Raw genomic sequence first — 19,164 nt, 5'->3', positions numbered from 1 at the left:
ATTTGACTAACCTGAAGGTGTACAACTTGACAAATTTGCACTTTTTTATGATATTTTGTTCCAACTCCCTGCAATAAGCACAAATACCAAAAATGAATAAAATCTGCTAATTAATGCACATTCGGTAAGGTAATAGGAGGAAATTAATTATAAAATAAATAAAAAAATTGCGACCAATCATACCCTAATTTAGAAACTAAAGTGGTTGAAATGACTAAAATATATATACATAATATGCATGACACTTTAATCCCGTATAGTTTATGTTTTACCATACATCTCTCTTATAGTTTAGTATTTTACCATATAATCCCTTTATGATTTTTAAAATATATGCATAACTCAACCTTTTGATACGTTAACATAATTTTGACCTTTACGATCAAGTTACTTATGTCCCTATAGAAGGGATAGAGCTAGAGGTAAATGATGGCTTTTGAGCATATATAGAATTAATTTTTTACGTGCTAACAGTGTAAATTTAAATTTAAATTTATATAATGTGATATGATGTAAATTTGTTGATATAAAAACAATTATATACTGGCGGTATATAAAAAAATTAATTCTAGAACCCATTGTCCGGACCAATTTAGACATAAGATGTGGTGGGGTACTCTTTTCTTGTTTTCGTGGTTTAGTTGAATTGTCTATGTTCATAGTTTTTCTTATTGAACTTAAATAATGTGCAAACCAGGAACACAAAAAGGAGCGAGAGAGAGGGAAAGACAAAAGCTTGAATGTGATTACGTAAGGAGTGACGTCAAATCCCTTAAGACTATGCGTAAGCACTTAGCTAAAAACTTGGGAACCTAATAATTAGGGACCACCGCAGCAGCTACTAAGTAGACAATCAAGAAAAAGAGACCACAACCTTTTCCGTGGACGCAAGTTTTTGTTCCTTAATTTCTTAGTTAGTGTTTTAATATTTAGCAGTTTAATTTCCACCAGGCCGCTGATTTGGTTTGAAATAACTGGTAATGGGAATAATTTTACTTAAAATTACCAGAATCTTCTGATTCATTAATGGAGAAGATAATGGCGGAATTGTGCCTACAAAAATTGTCGCGTAATTTTGTGTGATTAGGAACAAGAAAGCAAGACAAGCATCCTAGAACACGTTCTAGACAACGAATATTCTAGCACAAATAAATAATATTTATTTGTTGAGTTCTACAATCATCTGCCACCTTTGATTTGATTGGGGACGGCAGTCAAATGGCATTGTATTTATCTCGAAATATTTATTAAAATTTAGAGAAATTTAAAAATAACAAGCCAAAAAGGTTTTAATATTTGGTCGTAGAGACAATGTTGCAACTTTTTTTTTCCTTTGGTCATACATCGACTATGGGGGAAAAGGGGTACAGGAGCAATCGAATTCTAGAAATCGAGGAAAGCTGAATAATCATTAGATCACACGAATGCGATAAGTACTTACTGGATTTAAAAGTAGCAATTGGTGGGAGGCCACAAAATTGTGAGTAAACAGCAATTATGCACATATTATTCATCTCGTGAACTTTCTATCAATTTCTAATGAGTAACTGAAAAAGGAAAGTTAATTTTGTATTCCAACTATTATAAAGTAAATTAAGTTACATGCTAAAAATTTGAGCATATATCAAAACAAAAAGTGCTAGTATAGGTTGTAAATTCCTAAAGTGGCTTTCAAGATCTTAAAAAAAAAAAATTAAAGAGTCAAAAAAGATCTAATTAATAACACATGAAAAAGAGACCCTTCATTTTCTCAAGATTTAGAAATTCTGGTTCTAATCCTCCTTCCCTTACCTTTGAATCCTATCCCTACTGCTTGAAAAAAAGAAAAAAACCTGCATTTTGACTTGTGGCCTAAATTGCTGAAGGGCAGAGGACCCAAGTGTCCCGGTAAAATCTACCACTTACCAACCATTCCATCATGCTGCCATCACCAGCCTCTCATTCACTATAAAATGCAAGACCCCGGTTCTCATACCTGCTAGTTGCTAACAAATTGCTACTATTGCCCATAATTCTTCTTTCTTTTCATCGCCTCTAGCGAAAAAATCCTTTCTTTTTTTTTTTGTTTTGCTCGAATATCATCTGAAAATATGGCCGGTGACAAGGTCGTTGTGTTGGGTACATATGTGAGCATGTTTAGCATGAGAGTCCAAGTTGCTCTGGCCGAAAAAGGCATCGAGTATGAAAACAAAGAAGAAGACTTGGCTAACAAGAGCCCACTTCTTCTTGAGATGAACCCTGTTCACAAGAAAATCCCAGTTCTGATTCATAATGGAAAGCCTGTTTGCGACTCCCTTATCATTGTTCAGTACATAGATGAAGTGTGGCATGACAAGAATCCCTTGCTGCCATCTGATCCTTACCAGAGAGCTCAAGCAAGGTTCTGGGCTGACTTCGTTGACAAAAAGGTAACATTTTTTTCTTATGGAAACTCTAATTTTGTCAACTGCTGTTCAATCAGTTATTCGGGCAAGTATTTCTACTGTCTTTACCCAGATCGTCTAGTCGTGGAACTAAGCATTTCTTAACCTATTTTCACTAGATTATTTTAGGCAAACAACATAAGCAAGCAGGACAAGTTAGATATGGGATAAAAATATTATGTTAAGGAGCGATTTTTCTGTTCAATTTTTTTCTGAGAAAATTAAGGTGAAATGCAGGTTTATGATTGTGGAAGGAGGATCTGGGCCACAAAGGGAGAAGAAAAGGAGGCAGCCAAGAAGGAATTCATAGGGATTATGAAAACATTGGAAGGAGAACTTGGAAATAAGCCTTACTTTGGAGCGGAAGACTTTGGATATGTGGATGTGGCTTTGATTCCTTTCTACTGTTGGTTCCATGCCTATGAGAACTTTGGGAATTTCAAGACAGAAACGGAGTGTCCAAAGCTGGTGGAATGGGCCAAAAGATGCATGCAGAGGGAGAGCGTTTCCAAGTCCCTTGCTGATCCTCACAAGATTTACGAATTTGTTGTGTCCTTGAAGAAGAAGCTTGGGATCGAATAAAGTCTCTTTCAACTTTTTGCCTAAATGGAGGATCGAATAAAGTCTACGCATGAATATGTATTTGGGATTGCTTTGCTTTTTTTGGGCTTCGTAGATCTGTCTTAGAATCCTTTAGTTTTGTTTGCTTGGCTTGGGAGAATAAAAGAGATTTAGCGTCGTCTTCCTGATATCCTGGACTGGTAGTAAATGATGTTTACTACTACTACTAGGATTTCATGGATAGGCTGTTTATATGTATAATTTCTTCCACAAATTTATAGGACAATTGTCTCTGTCTTTAGTTAAGCAGAGTGTTCGTACAATGTCCAAATTATGTTAATGTGATACTACTTTCTTTTCCAGGATTGTCCCATATATTGCATATCATCTCCTTAGAAATTTTTTTTTTTTCAACTCTCTCCCTTCCTTTTATTCCTTAGTTATTGACTTGTGAAATATGTGCACTTCATTTACAAAAAAAATGTTCTGTAAATCTCTAGACCAACTCATAAAAATAGCTCACTGACTTGGGGCGTGGAGCTCGAAGGTTCCAGGAATGATCCGGTACCATTTCATGGTACTCGTTCAACTTAAATAATAAAATCCATGACGACTAAATGTACTACGATTAAAAAAAACAGGAATCTGTACACACTTCTTTTGTGGTCAACCATCAATTTTCTTTAAAAAAAACTAGCAAACCAGAGAAAACTCCTCCTCCTGCTTCATACCATCCTCTGAGAAAATGGCTGGTGAAGAGGTGATTTTGTTGAGTGTCTATCCGAGCATGTTCAGTATGAGGGTCAGAATAGCACTAGCTGAGAAGGGTGTCAAGTATGAACTCAAGGAAGAGGACTTGACGAACAAGAGCCTGCTTCTTCTTGAGATGAATCCTGTTCACAAGAAAGTTCCAGTTTTGATTCATAATGGAAAGCCAATACTTGAGTCCCTTATAATTGTCCAGTACATAGATGAGGTATGGCATGACAAGAATCCATTGGAACCATCTGATCCTTATGAGAGGGCTCAAGCAAGGTTCTGGGCTGACTTTATTGACAAGAAGGTACCCTGCAAGATTTCTGTGTGAATTTTATATTTTTCAATTTTTTTCCGGAGAAAGTCTTCTTTTTGGAGTTAGATTCTGCATGAATTAAAAGAAAATTTTTTTGACTAACTAATGTTAGGTGTGAAATGGAATATAACTAAAAGTTGCATTATGCAAGAAGAAACAAAATTGACTAACTAATGGAGAAAATGCAGGTTTTTGATCCAGCAAGAGGGATCTGGGCAACAAAGGGTGAAGAGCAGGAGGCAGCCAAGAAGGAATTCATAGAGATTCTGAAAATATTGGAAGGAGAACTTGGGGAAAAACCTTATTTTGGAGGTGAAACTTTTGGGCTCGTGGATGTGGCTCTTATTCCTCTATACAGTTGGTTTTATGCCTTTGAGACCTGTGGAAACTTCAAGATTGAGAGCCAATGTCCAAAGCTTGTGGCTTGGGCCAAATTTTGTATGCAGAGGGAGAGTGTGTCCCAGTCCCTTTCTGATCCTCACAGTGTTTATGATACTGTCCTTTTTCTGAAGAAGATGTTTGGGATCGAATAGATTACCACACAATGTTCCATTTTCTTACTGTAGATGATTCACGAAAATAATTTGGGAGACCAAAGATGTTATGGTTTTGTAGTCGAGATGCACTTGTACTGAACTTTCAATTGGGCTTTCTTGTGGCCTTTCATTTATCTTCAATATGATTCACAACTCGGTCCAAGGTAAAGTTCAGAACTCAAAATTAACTTCGTGGATTTTATTTTAGGCTCTTTTGTTTTTTTGGTGGGAAGGGGAAGGGGCTGGAATAGCAGGGAGGAGGAGGGATTCAAGCATAGTTTCTTGGACTCGATCGGTTTGTCAGCTGTTTGAAGAGTTTAAGGAAGATAATTGAAATGCATCACCCATATCTTGACCAAGTATTAGTGTGGTACAGCTCTAACTCTCTGGCTTCTCGTACTGTATTCCACAGTTTATGCACATATAAGGACAAGGCGGAGTTCCAACTTCTAACCATAGAGATAGAGAATTGCCTAGTCAAAATGTTGCACAGTAGTTGAAATATAGTTTAAGTACTCAGATGCCATTATTCTGTCTCTTTTTTTTTTATTTTACTTAAATTACACTAGATAACAACCCTTTCAAATTTCAACGAATTAAAAAAATTAATCCATCAAGTAATGCTCTAATCACCTATAAAATTGACATATGAGTACTAAAATTTATACAGTTGACAAATTATGCAAGTGTTCATACCAAATCAATCCTGTAACTTCTCTTATTTTGATGCAAATCATCTGAAAAAATGGCTGGTGGAGTTGTCTTACAGGATGACTATCCCAGTATGTATGGCAGGAGGGTCAGAAGAGCACTAGATGAGAAGGGTGTGCAGTACGAATACAGAGGAGAAGACTTCAACAACAGAAGAATCCTGTTCACAAGAAAATACCAGTTCTGATCGATGATGGAAAGCCCGTTTCTGAATCTCTTAGTACAATTGTTCAGTATATGGTATAGCTCACTGATTTTTTTTTTTTTTTTTCTCAAATAGATAGCAAATGTTCCTAAGCTTTTACTGTTTGACTGATACGATGCCCTTCTTTTTTACAACACCAAATTTGAGGTGTTTAAAGCTACTTTGATCTCTGATAGGTAATGTTGTGTTCACAATGATTTACATCTATTACCATTTAGTAGTGTTGTTCTTAAATTCACATTTGCCCAGGTTTATACTGTAGGGATAAACATTAGAGTTTTCTTTTTTTAAGGCAAAAACTTGAGCTTATTAGTAGTGTTGTTCTCAGATTCATATTTGCCCAGGTTTATAATGTAGGAAGAATAACTTGGGCTACAAAGGGAGAGGAGCAGGAGGCAGCCAAGAAGGAATTCATATAGAGATCTACAAAATTTTGGAAGGAAAACTTGGAGATAAGCCTTATACTTAGATGTGGCTCAAATACCTCTCTATATTTGGTTTCATGCCTACAGACTCTTGGAAATTTTAAGATAGAGACTGAGTTCCCCAAGATTGTGACATGGGCTAAAAGGTGCATGAAAAGGGATAATGTGTCAGAAGTCCCTCGCTGATCCTTGCAAGGTTTATCAGTATGTTTTCACATTGAAGAAGAAGTATGGGATTGATTAAGAAACAAAAGTACCAATTCTTGTTGGTTTTTGTTACTCTTGACTAAAAATCCCTTGTGTAGTTTACGTTTCAAATAAGTCCAGAAGCAAATATTCTGTTTACTACTGGCAAAAAACTCGAATCATTTGTACATGCTTCAACTGGGGAATGAAAATTGCCGGGGATTTGCCTTGCTGTGGGAGTGTAACTGCATAAAATTACAATTATGAAACTAGTGACAACATGATTAAGTGAATCCAATGTTGAGACACATGCTAAGATTTATGATCACACATGATATTGGAAAACAAAGCCTAAACAGTAAACTATTCAGTTTCCTTATCCGTCGAATATTGTTTCAGAACAATTCATTCAATTAGAAGAAGAAAATTATATCCATTAAAAAACTGTGCATATTATTTCATGGCTTACGAAATCACAACCTGGACCTACAAACCATATGCTTTAGCTCCAACTCAGGCAACTTATATTATATATACGAGTCAGTAAATGTGACACTAGCCCCAATCAATTCCGTTGCTTCTATCACTCTCTCGCGTCCAAAGTCTCTGTCATTGTTGCTTCAGGTCGTTGCTGAAAAAATGGATGGTGAAGTGATTCTGTTGGATGCATATATTAGTATGTTTGGCATGAGGCTAAGAATAGCTTTAGCTGAGAAGGGTGTCAAGTATGAGTTCAGGTAAGAGAACTTGCCCAATAAGACCCCATTTCTTTTCCAAATGAATCCCATTCACAAGAAAGTCCCTGTTTTAATTCACAATGGTAAACCAATTTGTGAGTCTCTCATCTCATAGCCCTTCAATATATTAATGAGGTTTGGCATGATAAGAACCCATTGTTGCCATCTGACCCTTTTACAAGAGAGCTCAAGCTAGATTCTGAGCCGACTTTGTTGACCAAAAGGTACTAGGATTAGCATATGGCTTGTCTCTGTGTTTTTTTTTTTTTTTTTTTTTTTTTTGGTGTTGTGTGGCTGCACGTTAAAATGAGATGGTAGACAGGCAACTTTGTTAACCAACCATACTCATTTAGATTTTTGAAATGAATTTGTTAAGAATTGGGCAATAAAAATTGCATGCTATGGTCAATTATATTTCCATACGTATTTATTGACATCTGCAGTTGTGCAATGCAGGTCCATACTTTAGGAAGAAAAACCTGGGCTGCTAAAGGGGAAGAACTGGAGGCAGCCAAGAAGGAATTCATAGAGGCTCTCAAGGTACTAGAAGGGGAACTTGGAGATAAGCCTTACTTTGGTGGTCAAGAGTTTGGATATGTAGATGTGGCTTTGATTCCTTTCTACAGTTGGTTCCATGCCTATGAGACTTGTGGAAACTTCAAAATTGGGGCACAATGCCCAAAGTTTGTGGCTTGGGCTAAAAGGTGCGTGCAGAGGGAGAGCGTGTCCAAGTCCCTTGCTGATCCTGAAAAGGTTTATGACTTTGTTCTGATACTGAAGAAGTATTGTGGGGTTGAATAAAGAAACACATATAGAGCACTCACTGGATTGCAAATCTTTTTTATTATTTACCTGTTTGATTTCTATTGCCTAAATTCCCTTGATTGCATCAGATCACAGGTTAGGTTACTTCTTAACTTTGTCATCAGGATCAGTAGTAAACAAGCTGTCTGCTACTAGGCCATTTGCATTCAAGAAGAGCTATGAAGAAATAATTGAAGCTAAAACTTGGTTTTGCTGGTATGGCAACGAGTTTCTGACCTGAAAGAATCTTTCATTATGCCTATTTTATGCATCAGTTGACCTGTTAACCATCTGAGCTTTTCTTTGAGATCTAGAATTTTAATCTTCTAAATTTGAAGCTAGTATGAACATTAAAGTTCGTCTGATCTACGAGCTACAATTGAATTAAGAACTACTTGGAACGCGAAAGCATTGATTATTGTGGCACAAGGGTTATTACATCCTAATCCACTTGTAATGCAAACTGTAAATACACAAAATTCTCCAAATAATCACACTTAACGAGGTATTATCCTCCAAATCTATCTATCTATCTACTCTAGTTTCAAATGGATCATGAAATATAGTCCGACATAAATCCGCATAACAACGTAATTAAGCTAGCTTCTCCATGTTACTCCTGTCCACGAATCTTTTGCCACAGCAACACAGATTCATAGACCTTTATGGGGTCAGCAAGAGACTTGGAAACACTGTCCCTTTCCATACACCTCTTTCCCCAAGCTATCAGCTTGGGGCAATCAGCTTCTATACTGAATTTACCAAATTTCTCATAGGTATAGAACCAGTTATAGTTTCCAAGAAGAGCCACATCAAGAGACCCAAAATTGTCACCTCCAAAATAAGGCTTGTCTCCTAATGCTCCTTCCTCCAGCGGCTTTGGGCAATTTATGAAGCCAATCTTTGCTGCCTGCTGCTCTCCTCCTTTTGTCGACCATATTTTACGAGCAAAACCGTCTAGCTGCAATAGGTAACATGACACTCATGAAATCATGAACTTACATACACGTATTCCAGCAAACAGAAAATCATAATTTGTTACCTTTTTGTCAATGAAATCAGCCCAGAATCTAGCTTGAGCTCTGTCATAAGGATGAGAGGGCAAGAGGGAAGCTTTGCCCTTTTATACCTCGTCAATATACTCAACTATAAGTAGGGACTCACAAAAAGGTCTTCCATTGTGGATCAAAACTGGAATTTTCTTGTTTATGGGATTCATCTTTAACAACAACGGACTTTTCTGTAAATTCATTAGATCTTCTTCCGTGGATTCACACTTGACTTCTTTCTCTGCTAGAGCAATTCTGACTCTGGTAGCGACAATGGTAGTCAAGAAGTCCAAGAGAATCACCTTCTCACCCGTTCTTCCACTATGATGGCAAAGGTGACAGACATGATTAAGATATAGTAGTTACCCTCCGCATATTGATTTTTTGGTTGACAAAAATGTGGTTTTGGTATTTAAATTTTGACATATGAGCGGTTTTAGTTCTCAAACTTTTGACAAAAGCAAATTTGATATCCAAATTTTCAACTTTTGAATACATTTAGTATTTTTGATGGTTTTTATCCAAATTGCAACTAAAAGAGCATAATAGTCACATGTTCGCCAACTATTGTATTAAAAATGTAAAAAAAGAAAAAGAAAAATATCAGACATGAAGTTCAAGGACTAAATTTTACATTTTTTGGCATTTTATTATACAATAATTGGTGGATATATGAGTATCACATGATTTTTCTCATAGCAATTTGGAAAAAATCGATTAAAGGTATTAAATGTAAAATGTGTTCAAAAGTTAAAAGATTAGATACCATATTTGCTTTTATCTAAAGTTTGGGAACAAAAGCCATTCATGTGTCAAAATTTGAATATCAAAACATTTTTCTCTCTGTTTTTTTTTTTGGTTTGACAAAATTACTTTACTTACACTTTGAAAAATTTTCATACATCTTGAATAATCTACCAAGTACTTTTGGACTAAGGACGTAAGCGTCAGAAGTCACCATCAAAATAGGTCATTGCTCCCGTCATATAAAACCTCACCGAAACTAATTTTTAAGGGATAATTTCAGAAACCTCCCCGAGGTTTCTGACAGTCTCACTCACCTCCCCTGAACTTTATAAAATATCAGATACCTCCCCTAAACTTATAGTTGGAGTAACAAGATCAGTCCATGTCAGAAAAATGAGCATTAAAAAAATATTTTTAGGAGTGAGATGATATTTGTGTTCCACACATGCCCTTTTTGCTTATCCACAACTTGAGCTAAAGCAAAAGCAAAAAAAAGAAGTAATAAGTTGAACCAGATAGAGACAAATGCAGATGGTTTCTTCAAACAATGTTACAATGCTATTTATATTTTTTTGTTTTAGCTATTAGACATTTATTTAGCTAATATGATCTTTCAATTAATTGAAACATACTTCTAGTGATATAAAAAAATGTATAGTTTTATAATTTGAGTAATTAAAAGTATAAATTTTTATTAGTTAAGTCATAAAAAAATATTATTTGAGTGATTAAAAGTATAAATTTTTACTAGTTAAGTCACAAAAATTTTTTCACTATTTGGTTAATTGAGTGAATGGCAATTGCAGTTAAATAAATAGTGTAACGATCAAATAACCAAATTCTCAATAGTTGAAGAACTCTTTTGCGATTTTCTCTGTGGAAAATGAAATGAAGTAGCAAGATACTTCATTTCATTTAGTGCTAGATACTTTAGTTGAGAATTTTTTAAAAAAAATTAATTCACACTGTAGTTAGTCGAATTTATTCAACAAGTTTCGTTTGAATACCAGAACTTAGGTAGATCTGATTTTCAAAAAATTCAATAACCCAAATTGTGTCGCATCACTTTATGAGATGATGTAATATACAATTTACGTCATTGAATTTTTGAAAACCAAATTTACCCAAATATAAGTAATGAGTTACATAAGATAATTGTCTTACAAAAAAAAACATGAAATACATGACTTTAGAGAAAGGTAATACTAGTGCTAAACTATTCATTGGTGATTGTACTACGAATAAAAAGTGTAAAGTGGAATAGAAATTATATCAAAAGTTATATCTCTATTACTCATTTAACTAATTCTGTCAAAATAGCTTCAAAATATATCATAAGTTATGAGGGTATATCTGTCAATTCATCATCAATGATATCACAAATAGGGCCCAATAATCTGACAAGGGAGGTATATGATATTTTGCAAAGTTCAGGGGAGGTGAGTGAGACTGTCAGAAACCTCAGGGGAGGTTTATGAAATTATCCCAATTTTTAATACATTTTTAGAATTACCTTTTCTCACTAAAACTAATATTTTTCTGTATTAACTTATCTGGTCAGAAACTAAGTTAATGTTTGGTTTTACACTACACTTTTAATTACAATTTTACTTTTTTTTTTCAAGCCTTTGCAATTTTACTTCGTGTTCCTCTGCCTTTTTATTGAATCTCATTTTAATTTATTGATGATAAAGGGGGATAAATGTAAATACTGGAATCAAGTTTAATGCTAAAAGTATGATAGAAATTAAATCTCTCAACCTCTTCAACTTTAAAAATTCTTCTTTCTTCACGATTGTTTTACTCAATTAATCATTCCATTGAATGGATTTAGGATGTTTATCCAATATAACCTTTTTAAAATTAAAACAACATGTCTTTACATTGTGTTTCTCTATCAAGGTCTGACTATTATTGCTGGTGCTCGGATTCCAGCAGCCATAGCAATTATTGAAATTTTATTATGTATAGCAGAAGTGAAGATTGTCATTTGGTTGATGCCACCAAATTAATATATACACCAATAATTACAATTTAGCATTTAATCCTTCATTATGTGCTTTGTTATAGTTGACCAGACAGTACTCCCCATTAATGACATCTCAATGTGTTAAAAGTTGCTTTTTTAATGTATGGTAGTTTTAAGATAACATAGGAGAAGCTGACGCTGAACATCCCCTTACTCCATTAAAAGGGAGGTTTTTTTTTTTTTTTTGGGTGATGGATAACAAAATGAAGTAGTAAAAGAAAAAAGTTCGAGAGCTGCATATGGATATATGGTACACCTCAAATGGAGGGATGCCTTTTCAGGCAGTCAGAGACAAACTGAAGAAGATGATGAGAAGTTTTCGCGCTTTGTTACGAAATATAAAAAGAAATAGGACTAGCAAGCTTTGTACATACTTAATAGAACTAGCAATTACATTTATTATTATTAGCAATTACATTTACTGTTATTAGCAATCCAGAATTCTTTCCAGTAAAAGGATATGATGCATCCAGGGATTGGAGATAGCAATGATTCGAATCTTGATCATGGAACTGGATATATGGAACTGGATATATTTGAAGATAGGAAAATGCCAATGAGATCTTCTGTCTAATATATCTGTCCATTTTTTTTTATTCAATGCAAAATTACATAATTCCACTAACTAATATTGTTGATGTCGCACGTAACATTGAATGCATATTTAGAGAGTATTTGATAAATGAGTTTCAAATTCAATTTTAGCATGGATGGCCTACTTTCTGAATCAACATGATTACACGTAACTACAACTCTGACAAATTTAAGGATCTCATCCTCAAATGCTTGCCTAATCTCATCTGAATCATGCAGTGTAGAATTCCAAAGTAGAAAACTATGGATACAATTAGGCATAAACAAACATCATTTGTGGATATTATTGAATTTGAAACCGTTTACCAAACACTCCCTAAATATGCATTCAATGTTATGTGTCATATCAATAGTATTAACAATTGAAACTACGTAGTCTTGTATTGGACAAGAAAAATGGACAGATATATTGGACAGAGGATCCGTCTCGGAAAATGCTTCAATGGTTTTAGAGAATGGGAACGGACCTTTAGTGTGAATCACCGGCTTCAGTTTCCCCTCCTCTGTGAAAGGTTTGAGTTTGTTTAAGACACAGCCAGTTGAAGTGACCACAAACATGAAAACAGGAGGAACCTCCGATCCGTCCCCCGCGATTGTCACCACCCTTACGCCTTCTTTTAAAGCCTTGATACCCCTATCACTCTCACCTGCTCATTTTCGCACATTGCAAAATTAATTTCTAGCAGCAGAACCTTTTATCTACTGCCCAAAATAGAGAGAAAGGGATTCGTTCTTAGTTCTTACCAACGGTATCATATACCACGTCAAATTTCTCTGGCAAATCTTCATACTTGTTGTTTTTGTAGTCGATTGCCAAATCAGCTCCTACGGTTTTAAGTAACTCCAGTTTCCCAGCGCTACAAGTTGCTGCCACTTCGGATGCACCAAACACATTCTTTCCCAGCTGCCTCAGATCAAGAAATCATTTCAGTCATGCATGAATTTAGGTAGTAAAATGATTTATCGTCGGGTTCTAATCAAAGGTTAACCTTCAGAACTGCTTTTCAATTTGTCTAGTAATTAAAAAGCCAAACCTAAAATTTCTGCGAAGGTTTAGCCAAATATGAAATTTTGATTGATACAAAAAGCTACAAACATTTCTTTGTCTCTGCCAAGAATGGCTTAGCACACTACTGCTACCAGTAGTTGTTTATTGATCCTCAATAATTATCACTAATTCTTTGGAAATGACCAACTACATCTGATTTTTCTAGGGTGTTTCAAAGTATTGGAAATTAAGGGTAATTAAGGGTAAAAATAAACACATGAAATACCTGAATGATAAAAGATCCAACTCCACCAGCACCACCCAGAACAAGAAGTGATTTACCAGCTGAAAGGCCAGCGCTTTCAAGGCCCCCATACGCTGTTTCAACAGCAACAGGAAGGCTTGCTGCCTTTGCAAAACTCAAATTCTTTGGCTTCAAAGCTAGTACCTTCTCCTCCACTGCAGTGTACTCCGCCAGTGACCCACATCCCTTTGGGTACAAAGCGTGCTCGTGAATGTCTCCGTATACTTCATCCCCGACCTCGACTTCCTTCACTTTGCTTCCAACTCTAACTACCACGGCCGCAACATCATATCCAGCAACAGTCTACCAGATTGAAAAAAAAAAAGAACAGTAAATCTACACAAGGACTACCTAGTAAATAAAACAAACAACAATTTTTCCGCTGAAAAAAAAGGAAAAAGGTATTTACTAGGGGAGGAGAATCAATGGCCTTGAAATAACCATGCATGTGTTTGAAGTCGATTGGATTCAGTGATGCAGCAACTACTTTGATCAAAACCTGGTCATCATTTACGTCAGGAACATCAACCTCGGATTTCAATTTAAGGACATCTTCGGGCTTCCCATATTGGCCATAGACCCAGGCCTTCATTTTAGAGGGGATGTTAACTGGAGTACTGGTTCCCATGGCCTGTAGGGCACTAAGTGCAGTGCGTGTATATATGCTGTAGGTCCTGTGTTTATTGCAAGCAAAAAGAAGGATTACAGGTGACGAGGGTTTTCACTCCCCAATCTCCATTACTACTATTTTTCCATTTGTATGTAACAATTCTTTCTTTTTCTTCTAATTGGGAACTCAGTAAATATCAAGTTGTAACTGTTTCCTTGGCCAGTGGGTGGGATGAATATTGTGTATGACTGAGGAAATCTTCAAATACACTGTTTCAACTTTCAACAACACCGATGCGACCGCTTAAATAAAAATATAATGACGATGGTGTTTCTTTGTGACCTAACAGTATCTAGTGCATATTTTCTATTCATGTATAGAAGCACATGTGAAAGTATAAACATTATATAGCTTAAATTAACCATTGGTAGTGCATTAAGTCTATGGCAACTTGGTAAGGAAGGAGTAACCAAAAAAAAAAAGACTAATTCTATTTTTTGTATCCTAAAATTCTAATTTGTGGTATAAATTTTAATTTTAATTACTTTGCATCCTAATGTCTCATATTTCTTCGATTTAAATTCAATCAGTAATATCGTTAGTAAAATTAATGGAATTGAGGACCATGCAAATCAATAAAATGTCATTATTTTATTTCAGTTACGAACCCTTTTCTCTTTTAACTACTTTCAGCACAGTCATTGAATTGCACAATCTTCTATTCCATTAGTTCCGGAGTTGACGATGTTATCAATTGCACTTGAGTGAGATAATGGAAAGACACTTTTTAACTATTAAATCCATAGGCCGTAGCTAATAATAATTAGGGATATTTTCAAAAACCTCTCCTGAACTGTCTAATATTTTGACAGTTTCACTGGTCATCCCTAAAGTGTCTAATGTTTTGAAAACCTCAAAGAAAGACGATAAAACAATAAAAATTACATATCGATATAACAATAAAAATTTGTACCTCCACATGCATAAAGGGTGTCAAGATTCTTCTGAAGTACAATAGTTGTATATTGCTCTAAGAACTCTCTTGAGAGGGACTCACCGATCAGCCCAGCCTGAGGAAAGGAAACATATAAAATTTGCTATACAGAAACAACTGAAAGTGTTTTCCTATAAAAACAAACATCATATTTTCCAGATTAAACAGAAGATGAAACAAATTTCCACCTGAAATATCTGATGCAGCAAAGTACCAACCAGTGCTGCAGTTGCATATTCATTAGATTTTAGCCTTTCATCCAGGACTGTGCGCCTTGAACAAGAAAAACTGGCAGCTACCTAGTAGTATAGATTGAATAACAACAATTAGGGAAAAAGATGCGCTGAATTTGATATGGGAAGTTTTCAGATATGGGAGACAAGCGTATGTCATCTAAGATAGAACTGATATAATTTGAAAAGCACAATTTAGACAAGTCTAAACGGATTCTTCATAATACCCAAGTTCCAGACACCAAAATATCAGGATAAACAATTAAAAATTCTTCTCATGATTGACATCACACTTTTCCTCGTAATCAAATTTACCAATGATGTGAACGGTATCTCCAGGTGCAACAACACTATAAAACCTGAAAAAAATAGAATAGATATAACAACTAAATAACACAAAGATTTCACTCACAGATATTCGCCATTTGGAATCCAATACCAAAGGAGCAAATAGGGAGTGGTTCAAAATATTTGATGAACAAGACCACTGGATGAGAAATACAAGTAACAGAATTGATTTTATATGGAAACTACATTAATGTGATCAGCAATTCTAATTCAAAATCAAAAAGCGCATCCGATTTTCACTGCTTCCAGATTGAAAAAAGATGGAGTTGAACTTCTTATATTAACAGTAAAGTTCACCTTGCAACTATTGAAGATTAAGAATGTATGTTGCTAGAGATACGAAAAATATGGTGCTACTCAGGAGAATACTCCTCATGTAGCAGTTTGTTCATTTTACTTCCTATTGACCAGTCAAAAAATTTTATGGACACCTATACCAGTCATGAGTGGGATAAATGATTATAAGTATGAAAGCCTAAACTTATTGAGACTAGCCAATAGTCTACCAGAACTTGTTACTATCTCATAAAGGCTAAGACTCTAATAGCAAAGGCACTTTGCCCGAACAAGACATATGTAAGCTCAAGAGTTTCCAACTCCATCTTTTGAGATGGAACTGGATAAGTCATGATGTGCTGAAAATTATTATTATTATTTTTTAAAAATAAATATTTTATTTATTTCAAGAAAATTTTTGACAGAGTTTCCCCTTATAAATGGACGAAACTCCCTGCCAACAAACCCAAATTCAAGAAAAATAACACATGCCACTTGCTATATTCTAACTCTACGAAAATTTGGAAATCCCAATTGATGAAGAGCAAAGTCACCTCTCACCTGGTGCGGCAGTTCACAAAATGATTCATAAATTGAGGTAATTCGCGATTCCACTCCAATGTTTGCAAGACGGTCAGCAGGTTCCCATGATTGATCATCAAAACCTTTCGTGTTCCAGGACCTTCATACTATCAAGCAACTAGTACGAGTGCACCATCTCCTGTATCTGAAGCAGTAAATCTATCTGTTACTTCTTTCTAAAGAATCCCAAATTAGCCAACCTCCTAGGTTAACCTACTTTCCTCCACCTGAGGGAAGGCATGTCTAACCTGTCTATGCGAATTTCCCCTCTCGTCTGTCTTGGAATTGCATTGAACTCATCATAAATGGTGACATTCTGGTTATTGTTGGATGCACTCACCTTTGCCAGACTATCCGCCAACCTATTTGCTTCTCTGTAGCAATGAGACAATCGCGCCACATCGGTAATCATGCCTTGGTCTACCTCCCGTCGTATTACCCACGGGCACTGGAGCCGCCGTTGAAGAATCCCAACGAGAACTAGAGAATCAACTTGAATACTTACATTGGTAAACCCCTTTTGAACGCATAAACGAATCCCCATTGCCAAGGCTAATGCCGCTGCGCACAAACTCGAAAGTTCCCCAAAGTAAGCTGAGAACGCAAATAATGGCAATCTCGATGAGTCACGAAGTATTCCCCCACCACCACTCACTCCTGGATTTCCCTTGGAGCATCCATCCATATTTAGTGTGAGGACCCGAAAAATTTCTTATTTTTATCAAATATTAACCGTTTAATTAAGTATTTAACCACATGTTTCTCCCAAATAATTTATTACGACCATTTTAAATCCATTCGTATGGAATAATGTCTTCATTATGTTTTTGAAATGTCCCGTTAACAACTTCAATTTTCGGAAGGATTGTTTAAGTGAGAAATAATGAACACGAGTGTTTCAAGGTGATATTGTATTCGAGAGTATGATTATCCTGGGGAAATTAAGAACGGACAATAGCAGATTAAGAAAAGTTAATCGAGAATCAAAGGTGAATAAGTTCTAGGTGAGCATATATTACTCACGCGTGGATAGTTTTCCAAAAGACGCATGGATACAAATTTATTGGAGATTTGCGGAGTTAATACTCGACTCATGTAAAGACTCGTAAAACTCCTATTAAAACCCTAATTTGAGCTTATTTAATTATTTACTTGTTCATTTATTCCGAGTATTATTTTCTAGACCTATTGAACCTAAATACATGGTAATATAACTTCGTTATATTTTTAAAATGATTCGTTTCGAAAATTAATTTCCTAGAGCGCGTTTAGTAAAAATAGTGAATAGTACTTGGAGATTTTATCCGCGTAGTAGCACAATAAGCTTGGAATATTGGAGACTTGTACTATGGTCCTAAAATAGGTAATCTTATGAATAAATATTCAAGTGATAGTTAATAGTGCAATCGTTATAAGAATTTCTCGGAAGTTTCGCGTTATAACGTTTAATTTGACGGTACGAGTTTTCACGCGCGACTTCAATTGAGGGACCTTAGACCCTTATTTCGGGACAATTAAGAGTGAATAATATTTACATGAATATATATGCCTTGGAGGTTTAGTGCACTAGTGAACCAAACGCGCGAGGAAATCAAGCCGTAATCGCACCAAACGGCCCCTAATGAGAGTTGACTTTTGGGTGAATTACCACCACTTATTTCACCTTCTCTTGGAAGCTAAAGGAAGTCAGATTTCCCTCCATTTTCTCTCTCCTCACAGCATTCCAAACACCCTCCTCTCTCTAACACATTTGCTTCAAAATTTCTGCTCACTAATCTCACTCAAAACCACCCCAAATCATCTCCAAATTTAACCAACTTGCACCATACCTAGCTTGACACTTGAGGATCATTTTGAGCTGCAAACAAGGGCTGGAAATCACGGTTTTTCTGGGGTAATAGAGGGCCGAAATTTCTGATTGAACACCAACCCAAAGTAAGTGATGATCCACTCTTGGAAACTTGAAGTTTGGAAGCTATCTTACCTTGTTAAGTTCATGCATGTATTTGGTTAGCTTGTATATGGTGTAAAAATGTGATTGTGGGCTCTTTGAATTCCCACACTTGGGTTTTTGTTGCTGATTTGATGAGTGATGGTGATTATATTGTTGGTTTAGTGGTTATAATGATGCATTAGTGGTGGGTAATTAGTAGAAACTTCATTGGGTGTAAGAAGCAAAAACTTCCGATTTTGCCCCTGCCATGTTCGGCCATTTTAAGGCCAGTTTTTAATGAACTAATGGCTTGAATTGGATGCCTATATGATGTATTAGAGGTGTGGAAAATTTCATTGGAAAATATTGAGGTTTGATTGAGCAAATGAATTTTTTTGAGAAACTAGCAAATCTGGAAAACTGATTCGCGTATGTCTCTGACCAGCAGTAGTATTTTGGCTATAACTCTGTCCTCGGATGTCGAAATCATGTGCCGTCGGTGGTGTTTGAAACTAGACATTCCTAGCTTTAATTTGGTATATAATGCACGTTCTGATTCTTTGTGAGCAAGCCGAACCAAATGTTTTAAATTCGCTGTCCTGTTGCTCTGTTCATCTGGAATGAAGTGTTCAGGCAGCAACTTGATGCCCGATTTTGAACCAGATGGGTGCCGAATTTGGAAACGATTTCTTCTGTGATATTTTAACTCTATGAATGTATTTTCCAACGGCATAAGCCATGCTCGATTTCGAGCTATATTGACTGAGTTGTGACTGAAACAAGTGGACTGCTCTGTTTTGGAAAACCCTAATGTTTG

The 19,164-nt window shown here is 35.7% G+C and overlaps 3 protein-coding genes and 2 pseudogenes across 3 annotated transcripts; 3 read left to right on the top strand and 2 right to left on the bottom strand.

Annotated features, from left to right (window-relative positions):
- The first annotated feature begins 1,970 nt into the window (after window positions 1-1,970).
- LOC113702314 (probable glutathione S-transferase parC) lies at window positions 1,971-3,346 on the top strand. The gene is made up of 2 exons (XM_027223451.2): window positions 1,971-2,408; window positions 2,661-3,346. The coding sequence occupies exons 1-2, from the start codon at window positions 2,091-2,093 to the stop codon at window positions 3,003-3,005; spliced, it is 663 nt and encodes a 220-aa protein (XP_027079252.1). The 5' UTR covers window positions 1,971-2,090; the 3' UTR covers window positions 3,006-3,346.
- Window positions 3,347-3,483: 137 nt separating this feature from the next.
- Window positions 3,484-7,863, top strand: LOC113702351 (probable glutathione S-transferase). Its single transcript, XM_027223515.2, has 4 exons — window positions 3,484-4,047; window positions 4,245-4,962; window positions 5,362-5,543; window positions 7,313-7,863. Exons 1-2 carry the CDS (start codon window positions 3,730-3,732, stop codon window positions 4,587-4,589), a joined length of 663 nt encoding a protein of 220 aa, XP_027079316.1. The 5' UTR covers window positions 3,484-3,729; the 3' UTR covers window positions 4,590-4,962; window positions 5,362-5,543; window positions 7,313-7,863.
- Window positions 6,741-7,863, top strand: LOC113701569 (probable glutathione S-transferase parC; annotated as a pseudogene).
- Window positions 7,864-8,044: 181 nt separating this feature from the next.
- On the bottom strand, window positions 8,045-9,071 carry LOC140011381 (probable glutathione S-transferase; annotated as a pseudogene).
- A 3,160-nt stretch (window positions 9,072-12,231) lies between these two features.
- LOC113700870 (2-methylene-furan-3-one reductase-like) lies at window positions 12,232-13,963 on the bottom strand. Its single transcript, XM_027221302.2, has 5 exons — window positions 13,781-13,963; window positions 13,354-13,674; window positions 12,824-12,983; window positions 12,386-12,726; window positions 12,232-12,285 (listed from the first exon to the last, which is right to left on the bottom strand). Exons 1-5 carry the CDS (start codon window positions 13,961-13,963, stop codon window positions 12,232-12,234), a joined length of 1,059 nt encoding a protein of 352 aa, XP_027077103.1.
- Window positions 13,964-19,164: the final 5,201 nt, after the last annotated feature.

The sequence above is a fragment of the Coffea arabica genome, chromosome 7e (assembly GCF_036785885.1).
Source record: "Coffea arabica cultivar ET-39 chromosome 7e, Coffea Arabica ET-39 HiFi, whole genome shotgun sequence".
In the NCBI taxonomy this organism is placed as follows: Eukaryota; Viridiplantae; Streptophyta; class Magnoliopsida; order Gentianales; family Rubiaceae; genus Coffea; species Coffea arabica.
This window is presented reverse-complemented; position numbering and strand designations above follow the sequence as displayed.